This window comes from Nymphaea colorata, chromosome 13 (genome assembly GCF_008831285.2).
Source record: "Nymphaea colorata isolate Beijing-Zhang1983 chromosome 13, ASM883128v2, whole genome shotgun sequence".
Taxonomy (NCBI): Eukaryota; Viridiplantae; Streptophyta; class Magnoliopsida; order Nymphaeales; family Nymphaeaceae; genus Nymphaea; species Nymphaea colorata.
The window spans coordinates 2,423,679-2,434,344 of NC_045150.1; the positions used below are offsets into that span (position 1 = coordinate 2,423,679).

The 10,666-nt window shown below is 36.8% G+C and overlaps 1 protein-coding gene across 2 annotated transcripts; it reads left to right on the plus strand.

Annotated features, from left to right (window-relative positions):
* Positions 1-5,740: 5,740 nt before the first annotated feature.
* On the plus strand, positions 5,741-10,374 carry LOC116266621 (uncharacterized). Of its 2 annotated transcripts, none has more exons than XM_031647905.2 (4): positions 5,741-6,062; positions 6,645-6,795; positions 8,696-9,215; positions 9,697-10,374. In XM_031647905.2, the coding sequence occupies exons 1-4, from the start codon at positions 5,812-5,814 to the stop codon at positions 9,987-9,989; spliced, it is 1,215 nt and encodes a 404-aa protein (XP_031503765.1). In that variant the 5' UTR covers positions 5,741-5,811; the 3' UTR covers positions 9,990-10,374. The 2 variants fall into 2 exon arrangements, with proteins under 2 accessions (XP_031503765.1, XP_031503766.1); XM_031647906.2 differs by having other exon boundaries at positions 9,645-9,837.
* Positions 10,375-10,666: the final 292 nt, after the last annotated feature.

Sequence of the window (10,666 nt, forward strand, 5' to 3'; positions counted from 1 at the left end):
GGATTCTCTATGCCTTTTATACATGATCTATACTAAATGAAGTTATTCAAACCCAAACTTATTAAATCACCTTAAATTGAGTTTATCTACAAAAAAAAACCTGCAATATATGACATAAAAATTATGTCTACAGTAATTCTTTCCATAAACTAGTTTTTGCTTATGCGATGTTTTTTTTTTCTTGTTCATTCATTTCAAAAGCCAGCGAGAGTAATATTTAAATATGAGTTTTCTGGTGTTGAATGAAAATAATATTTCTAAAATTCAGGAGCTGAGACGAGGAGAGGGGTGCGGCAGGGCAGGTAGGGCTGCACACGAGCCGAGTCGAGCTCGAGCTCAACACGAGTTTCACAGCTTCAGCTCGAGCTCGACTCGAGTGACGGCCTTCGAGCTTGACTCAAACGGCTCGTTTAAACTTGATAATGCCTTCATTTTTCGCTGCAAGCGAGGGCTATGCATGGGTGAAAGTGTTGATGACGTGGGGAAAAGGAAAGGCAGCATGTTTGGGAAAAGAGAAAAAGAGAAGAAAATGACGACGTGGGGAGGAAGAAAGGCAGCATGTTGGGAAAAGAGAAAAATGGAGGAAAAATGAACATGAGTGGTGAAGAAAGAGAAAAATGGGAGAGAAAATAAAAAAGTGATTGATTGATTGAAAAGTATAATAAAGAAAGTGGGGTATAATAATGAAGTTTAAAGAAACTTGGCTGAGTGGGTGAAGAGACGAAAAAAAGAGAGGGAAAATTAGACAATTTAAAACAAAAAAAATAAGAGTCGACATACTCGAGTTTTTATTTAACTTCCAGCTTGACTTGTATAAAAAACGAGTCGAGCTCAAGTCAGTCTGAGTTGGCTCGATTCGTTGTGCAACCCTAAGGGCAGGGGCGATGCCCCCTCCCCAGTTTTGAAAACAATTAAAATCACCACATAAAACTTTCAAAATTTTCTGTTGAGCCCTTGTGAAAATTTAGTAAATTATCTGGACTGGCAGGCATCTTCACCAAAAAAAAGTCTTTAACTCCACCCTGCTAAAAATTCAACTATTAACGTCCCCTAAGAGGTCTTTCTTATAGAGGCAGACAGCCCTTTGAGAAATAATTTCTGAAGACAAATTATTTCATTTTTACCCAAATTTTATCATAAAAATATGAAAAATTTAAAATGTGAGAATATAAAAAAATAAGTATCACCTGCGAAAATAACCTATAAATTTTCCCCTCCAATATTGTGACCATGTGAATGCGATCCCTACGTGCCCGCTAACTTCAATTGAGCATTATTAAAAAGGAAAATTTAAATTTCCTTTTTTATTTGTGCACATAACTATAGTGGAGGCATAAACAAGCAAATGGTTATTTATACCACCTATAGAGTTAATGCCATTAGAGTGCTATCTTCAATACACATTCGGTTTGATTGGGTCAAAACTGACCATTTTAATTATGCACATAACTAAATCATCTTTTAAAAAACTTATATACAAATATAAATAATAAAGTACTATATATATATATATATATATATATATATATATATATATATATATATATATATATATATATATATAATCGCTACGCCTGTACCTAAATTGTTGAAATTCCCACATCTGCATCAACACCCCCCACCGGCACCCACACCCCTCTAGTGACTAGGTGCAGTTGCAACTACAGATATTTTACGGAACTTGGTGTCTACCTCTATCAACATCTGCCTTTCAACTCAGTGGAGGAGCCACGGCATTCCCCTAACTTGTCTATATATATATATATATATATATATATATATCAATTTAATAATGTTTGACTGGTTGTGACTGATTGATCTCCAATTCTCTATTGTTAGTGAATAAAAAAGGTGGATCTATAGTGCGACTCCATGGCACATAGCTGAGAGATACACGGAATGCTGCGAAGAGAGGCAGCATGGACTGAGAGGGAAGGACGCCGAGAAAGCTTCTCTAACCTCTCAAAACTGGACAGTACATGCTTCAAAACTGGACAGTACATGCTTTAGATGTTGTTTGAGAACAATAACAAACTATTACGGTTTTATGAATGTTTAGAGAAGATTTATAAAAAACACTTTTTATGAATCTGCTCTAATATTTGGAGTAGATTCGTGTAGGTTGATGAAACAATGACAAATTGTTCCCATTAGAATCTTGATCTCTTGAGGTAACTCCTCCTACTACAAGGTCTGGTTGGATGGGTTGGCTCGGTCAACGGCTCACCTGTTCCAAGTCAAGAGCTAGATGTCAATATCAGCCAATGAATCGAATCTCTTAATTTGTAACTCATTTTATTCGAATGAGGCTGAATTTTACGTCAAAGAAAATTCAGAAGGTCGATGGAGGGTGGGCCTTTGGGTTTTGGTCAAATCGAAAGGCAGCTCGGCCTAATTTTGGTATTGACCAATAGCCATAGCACACATGTGAGTCACCACTTTGGCCAAGACGCATGTTGGACCCATTGGGTGCGGTAGGCTTTGACCGATATAGTTTCAGTTGGTGCTCAATAGTGAGTTGGGCACTCGCGCACTGCCGTTGAAGATGCCTAACACAGAGACTGTGGATTACTAACTAAAAATGACAAATATAAGTTGAATATTAGAGGCCACTTGGGTGGCACAGTGAAAGGGCCCGAGTATGATTTGCCATGTGTCGTCAGGTTAGGGCCTTTCACCATAACAAGCAACATGTTATGTTGTTTGGGTGTATCAGTTCAACCATTTGTGACAGCGGATAGTTTGTCCCGCGAGATCATGTGGTTCAGACTTTTTTAGCGTCGTAGGTGAAAGGTCATAACAAACAACTTGCTCTATTTAAGTGTCCATTTATATCAAGAAAATTGCTACATTACATGGGAAAAGGGGAACTAAATGAAAAATGAAATCAAAATTTAGGTGTGTTTGATATACAATCAACACTGGATCATGTTTATCCAATCTCACCCAGCTAGACTGCTGGTTGCAGGTGAGAGAAGAGCTAAAATAGGTGTGGCAAGGCAATGACAGTTGCCCAAACCAGCCAGGGAACAGAGATGAGTTCTGCAAGAAGGGCAATGTAATGGTGGTTCGAGACTCCATCAACCATGGACTCCAACGGTCCATCACGAACAACCTCATCAGGGGCGGAGCAAGAAATTTTTTATGAAGGGAGCTGAATTAAAGTTTTTAAATTTTGACTAGGGCCGAAATATCATTTTTCAAAATGTATATAGAGTAAGTGAAATTATATATATATATATATATATATATATATATATATATATATATATATATATATATTAAATTTTTTGAGGTGGGACCAAAGCCCAAGCGAGCCCTACCTTGGCACTGCCCCTCAACCTCATCAATGACCCAACTACCCAAATTATCATCAAAGCTGAAGACCCTGTCTGCAGGACTTGCCTAAGATTTCCAGTCTGCGCCGACGTGCTCGGAACCGGACGGGGATTCAACGTGTAGTTTATCCGGAACGACCGGACGTCGGAGATTGACAAGGCTAGAGATGATTGAGTGGCAAACTTTCTTGAGTGGCCTGGATGGATTACATAAGGGAATGGAATGTTAAGATCTTGATTCTCAACAGGGGAGCTCACTATGAAAGGGATGAGATTGTGTTGAGGGCATTGAACTCAACCTTTTCTTATATAAAGACGCATCATCCGGCACCCCTGGTTTTCTTCAGGAACACACCACCTGATACATTTTTTTCTCTCTCTCTCTTTTCTCTGCATGTTAAACTGTTAGTGGACCTAACATTTATGGTACAGCAATTGTTCATTGTTCTTTTCATGGATTTTTAATTTTCGGATATCTAACATATATATGAAAATTGAATAGTGACTCAAATCCCGAGAAACCCAGCTCACTCAAGAGGGCTGGTCCATTGTTAATTCTTATATTTCCCATTGTCTTTACCACATGCTTAATTAACATTTTCGTTTTCTTTATATTTTGAGCAAATACAGTGCTGTGCTTGTGCAATTGGTGTAGATATCAGTTTCATGTGTAATTCAAGTGGGGCGCACCCATGCATGTTTCAAGAAGCAAGTTCTCCTAAAGCGACATAATATATGCTGACGAGTAGATTACCTTTAATTGATGAAATTCAAGCGCTAGTATAATTGAATCATGCCAAATTTAAGCTCAATTAACATTAGAGCGAAGGAATGTAGTAAAAATCAAAGAAAAAAAAAAGAAATTCAATTTACTCTATTTATTTGACATGGTGATCAACACCTCTCTCTCTCTCTCTCTCTATCTATATATATATATATATATATATATAGGTTCGATGCCCAAGGCTGAAACCGTCTAATCTATCCAGATCGGATGGTTCTAATGTTACCGGTGCTGAAGCATCAAAAGCCTCTCTCCCAACGCCTTCTCTCTGTTCCGTCGCACCTCTTCCCTCTCGATGTCCACTGTCCTTGCCCCCAGTGCCCTCACACCTCCTCCCTTGGTGGGTTGGGAGGATGGGCGGAGGGAGAGGGGGCCTGCCTAGGCTATGCCCCACCCCAGCTAATTGAGAAAAAAAATTAAAAATTTTTAGTTGCGTAATGTATTTTTTTTGTTCGGATTTAGTTTGACCCTGCCCGGATAAGCTCGTTAGATCGTTTAGCCCGCGCTTGAAAAAAATCCTCACTCTGCCCCTGTTGGGTGTTATGTTATAGCGACACTCTGTGAGGCCAAATGTACCGTTTTTTTGTCTCCCCTTCTTCTTCTTTTTCTCTCTCTCTCTCTTCCGAGACCTGCATTCTACAACACTGGTTCCAAATCGCATTTACTTAGTAGAGTTGGAATTATAAGTAAATTTAAACTTCGTAAATAATAATATTTTTTAGTGGAGATTCCACTAAGAAGGTAAATTGAAACTTAGAATTCCAAAAAAATTGAACATCAGTTGTAAAAGTTTTTTGTTTTACTAAACGTTTTAAAACATTCTTGATCATTTTTAAGTGTAATAAATGAGAAATAACTTGACATTATCCTCGATTAGGGATGTCAACGGACTTGATTCATATAGGGCCAAACTATTTCAAAAAAGTAAACTATGAAAAAAATTTAACATTAAATTAAGAAAGTAAGATTTGGATAAAAAAAACAACATTTAATTGAACAGTTATTTCAAAAAAGTAAACTATGAAAAAAATTTAACATTAAATTAAGAAAGTAAGATTTGTCTTGTATCTTAAGAAGACAAATGGTTGAGAGTTTCGGCTCTCTACCCTGGTTGTCGGTCTCCTCTAATCGGGAAGAAAGGAAAACAACTTAAAAAAACTGCTCCCAGAATTGGTTTTTACTCATTCTTCCCTTTGAGATATATACACACCCACATGTCGCCAAAAAATCTCATGATACCAAAGTTTGATACATTTTGGGCTTTACTATCAATGACTTTTGATATTTCATTTTACATGCAAAGTAATTTGCTTTCTTGCAATATACCATGTCCTCAAAATAAAAAATTTTGAAAAAAAATTATATATAAATTTTAAAAAACGACATTTCAGCCCGATCAAAATTTAAAAAATTTAATTTCACCTCCCTCATAAAAATTTTTTAGCTCACACGTTCTTGTTTATTAAATGGGCGCTTTGCATTAAATTATTCAGTGCCGACTATCGAAAGTTCAACTTTTAATTACCAGGTCAAAGCATTTGACGTGCACGCTAGTGGCTTCGGCTATCTTCGTAGTCCCGATCATTTCATAAGTGAAAAATTAAATTCTTCCGGGAGTTGAATGTCTCATTCACAAGACATGAACAATTCAATTCCAGAGCGTACTCTCTCTCTCTCTCTCTGTCTGAGATGGGCAGTGCCAGGAGCAGAGAAGGGTTGGTGGATCTCTGTCCATGGCTGCTCTTATGGGCCTCTGTGATCGGCATATTCTGGTTCATCTCCAAGCAGCAGCCCTTTGACATGGCCGATTTGTTCTCTTCCTTTCAGGAACTGAGCACCAACTCCACGGATCGGCAGCAAACCATTGTGCCTCCGATCTCCGGCACCGCCATTAGAGGAAACTCTGTCGTCTCCTTCCACAACCATCTCCGTTGCATGAGGTAATCTTTTCCTCTCATCATCAGCCAACTCAAATATAAAGACGCGCCCTGCAGTTGATTTGCACCCGTCTTTTCCTCACTGTCATCGATTGCAGAAATTTGTGTATATAGTGATCTGTAGCAGAATTAACTCATGCTTCTGTTCCGACAGATGTTAAGGAGAATGGATACTGTTATCAAAATATGTAGCGCTGTTTTTTTGCCTTGTCATAAGCAAATTACTGAAATACATCTTTTAGTTTATGTTCTTTAGTATATCTACATGTACTAATGAGAAAACATAGCCTTAGAAACAAACAGGGATTCAAAAAAAATGCCAAAAACGTAAAAAAAAAAAAAAGCGAAAGGCAAGTTTTTTCCCACTTTTTTTTATGTTTTTTATCATGTTTTTACAGTTTCTAATTACCAGATATTCGTTTTCATCTTTCTATTTTTTGTATTAAAATTTCGCTTAATTTTTTTTCTCGAGCAAACAGTTTTGCACTTTTAAACAGGAGAAAAGCCTTGCTATGTGAGAAAACTAGTTAGGAAAGATATATTTAAAGGGAAGCATGTATATGAACTGATTATGGAGCAATATAGTGAATCAGGAAGGTGGGTGTACAATGCAACTCCAAGACATATTCCTTGGGATTATGTGGCAGAGAATTATACAGATCGTTGTGATCAGGAGCACGTTGGCTTGAAAGGAAGAGATGCTGAACAACCCTTCCTCACTCCTCAAAATTGGACGGTATTCTCTCAAACCATATCACTTTTGGCAAACACTTCATTCTTTCCGGCTGTTCCAAATTTCATATATATATATATATATATATATATATATATATATATATATATGCCACAGCCAAGATGGAGGTTTCTTGGGCTCTGACCCCATCTCAAAATTAAAATATATATATGTGTAAATTTTAGAAAATTTCATTTGTTTTATATAAAATTTTGAAAAATTATATTTTGACCCGCACGGTTAATGAAGTCCAGAACCGAGTCTTGAAAGGGATTTACCTGTAATCAGATCCAGTTTCTTACTCTCCGCGTATCCAGTTTCAGACTCGTAAATTCAGATCCAGTTTCTTACTCTCGGCGTATCCAGTTTCAGTCTCGTAAATTCAGATCCAGTTTCTTACTCTCGGCGTATCCAGTTTCAGTCTCGTAAATTCAGATCCAAGCTTAAGTCAGACTCCAAATCTGATTAGGGGAGATCCAATTAGGTCCAAAACTGGATCCGGGCTGGGTCTGAACCTGTACTCAAAAGTTTGTGTAACGACGATACTGTTGCCAATGGAATCTGGATAAAGTAAAAATGTCCACAATTCGGAGGCAGAGCCGAAAACCATGGGCGGGAGGCAGATGCCCCGGATGTTCAAAAACTTTTAGAACTGACTGACTAAAAAATCATTATAATTATCTTGAAAATTGCTCAACAATATTATTAGTTTGTCTTGAACCGTTTAATATAATCATGAATTTTTACAATCAAAATACTTATTTAAAAAAAAAATTAAAATTATTAAACACACAGAGGATTTTGTTTTTAGAATTAAGAAACTGAAACCTAAAATCTTGTTTTCATATTTCAATTTGAAGAGAAATTATGATTATGTAATTTTCATTCTTCAATCAAAATTTTATTTTCTTGAATTTTTTTCTTGACCATCACCACGGCACGGATGCATATAGAAATGATTTCTCTCCAGTTGATTTGCTAAGAACAAACCTTTCAAATCATTTCTCCATCAAAATATTTGTTTTCGTCAAATCACAACTTTGGCACTTTGGTAGCGGACAGTATTTCAGATCAATAATGTAAGAACAAGCAACAATCAGGACGCGTATTAATAGCCAGCTATTGGTCAAGAGAAGTGCCGGCGGATGCACGCAATTGCCCGCCATTAAAAAGAAAAAAAAAATCCCCAAAACTTGATAGGAACAGTTCAGTTGACCATGCACGTCCAAAGCAATCGTAGATCTTGATAATATAGGAAAAAACTGGAGGGATTTGGAGATCGGATTTGAGTAGTTGTCATGCAATGAATATGCACCAAAGGAGTGTGAGGGCATCCTTGAAACTTTTTATAAAAGGAGTGGTCATTTTAAACATTTTTACTTTTCTATAATCATTTTTATCCTTTTAAAAAAAGTTTCTTTTTATTATTTTAATAAAATATCTCCCTTCAAAACTTGATGGGAACAGTAGCAATCATAGTTTTGTCAGCCTGAATTGATGGATTGGAATGGAATTAGTGGTAAATTGATCCCTTCGCTGGAAATTTCAAAAGTACCACGTGTCAATTTTCTACTTTTTCTAACAATTTATATTTATCAAATTGCAAATTTTATTTATTTAGATTTTATTAAAAATGGTTTTTAAAAATCAAACATAAATGGTCATTTTGACAGACACTACTGTCTTGCAAATCTACCTCAATAAATTATAAAACCAGTATTTCATGAATCTGTTTCAATTTATGAGGTAAATTCATGACACACTCACCTAACGCGCATGTTATACTTATTGTAGTTCTTTTTTTGTACTAGCAATGACTAGTGTGGTTTAATTACTTGACCCTTGATCTGCGTTTGCATAACCTCGACCGAGTTTGATCCGAGCTAGCTGGTCATGGTTGCAGGTGAGAGAAGAACTGAAGTGGGTTTGGAGAACGAACGAGACTTGCCGGATCGAACCAGTGGACCGGGACGAGTTCTGCAAGCTCATTGGGTCGGCAAGGGGCAATGTGATGGTGGTTGGGGACTCCATCAACCATGGATTCCAATGGTCCATCACCAACAACCTCATCAAGGACCCAAACGCCCAAAAGCTCATCAAAGAAGGATATCCGGTGTGTAAGGTCTGTCCCGGATTCAGGATCTGTGACGACGTGCTTGGAAGGGGAGGGGGATTCAACGTATCGTTCATCAGAAACGACCGGATTTCGATGACCGGAAAAGCTAGATATGAGCATGGAGGAAGATTTATCGAACGGCCGTGGACGGATTATATAAAGAAATGGAAGGTTAAGATCTTGATCCTCAACAGGGGAGCTCACTATGAAGCAGATGAGGTCGTCCTGAAAGCATTGAACTCTACCTTTTCTTATTTACGAAAGCGCCATCCCCAGCTTCTGGTGTTCGTCCGGAACACCCCGCCTGGTACATCTCTAATATATATACATATATGTAGTCACCAAAAACTTGTTTTTTCGAAAAAAACCGAAAAACACGATAAATTAAATTACAGTTTAAAACTTAAAAAACGTGTTTTTTTGACAAAAAGTGTTAAAAACGAAAAAACGTGTTTGTAATGTATTTTTTTTATTTTTTAATGCCAAACAAATTTTTTTCATTTTTCATTTTTTATTTGTTGAAAATCTACTTATCTTTTGATATTTGTGCTATTAGTTTTTCACTTATTTATTTTTCTCTTATTTTTAGTTTTTTTTAATTTTTAAAAATTTATCGTATTTTTCTTATTTTTGTAAGTTCACCGTATTATACTGGAAAAAACTTCATCATATAAAACTCCAAAACATTATTTGTGACTATCAGAGTTCTCCCCTTCTAACCTTATTACAGCCACAGCTGTTTTTTGTGATGCCCTTTTGTTGATAAGGATAACTCTGGAATTCTGAAGGTCACCTGAACTGCATGAGATATAAAAGGCCACTGGAGAAGAGGCAAAACTTCAGCAACAACGAGGGACCACACAATTGGGGGAAATTCCATAGCCAGAACCGTCTTGTGAAGGAACTAGTGGAGGAGTTTGGCTTCATACATGTCGATGCAGACTCTCTCCTGAGCTTGAGAGCCGAAGGACATGTGCAGAGGCGCGATTGCTTGCACTACTGCATTCCCGGACCTCTCGACGCCGTCGTTGAGCTGCTCTACAACATAATGAAAGCCATTCCTCGGTTCAGTCAACCATAAAATTGAAGCACAAACTGTTTTCTCATATTTACCGACTGCCAAAAAAACATCGGTAAACTTAAACAAATAAAGGGGTTTAAAGGGAGCTCATGTTAAAGACCTCATAGAAGACTCTTTTGAACCATACCATAAAAGGTCCTAACACTTGCTTTGTGAAACCCTACAATTGAGGCATAGGTAGAAGACTAAGGTGGAAAAAAATAACCACTCACCTTGAAAAAAAAGTGTCTTCTCTATTAATGTGTTGTATGAGGTCTTCATTCTTTTGGCACTAATGGATCAGTACTATTCTTTTGAGGGAAATTGATTTCCATTTTTTGAGCTTTTTTTTTTCTTCTTCTTATAATTTCAATGAAGGAATCTTTTTTTTGTAATTTTTTGTTAATCAAAGCAATGCTGTTCATGAAAGGTATGTGTTAGATAAGAGGTTGAAGTGGTTTGATTTGGGCCCTTATTTGAAAATTTTCATGCAAAGTGTGGCTCTTGTTAGAAAAATCACAAGAGCAGTGCTTTTTCAAAGTTATGGGGAAAATACAGGTAAAAAATGAAATTCTTCTTCTTTTTTCCCACAGTTTATTATACTCGTGGTGTTCTTTCTAATTACTCATAATTATTATTTCTATTATAGTTAACATGTTCGTCTCCTTTTTAACTTTTTATAGAAAAAATAATCGTTC

Coding starts and splice junctions, on each gene's coding strand:
- LOC116266621 (XM_031647905.2), top strand. CDS start 5,812: ATGGGCAGTGCCAGGAGCAGAGAAGGGTTGGTGGATCTCTGTCCATGG. Junction 6,063..6,644: donor AACCATCTCCGTTGCATGAG/GTAATCTTTTCC, acceptor GGAGCAATATAG/TGAATCAGGAAGGTGGGTGT. Junction 6,796..8,695: donor TCACTCCTCAAAATTGGACG/GTATTCTCTCAA, acceptor TCATGGTTGCAG/GTGAGAGAAGAACTGAAGTG.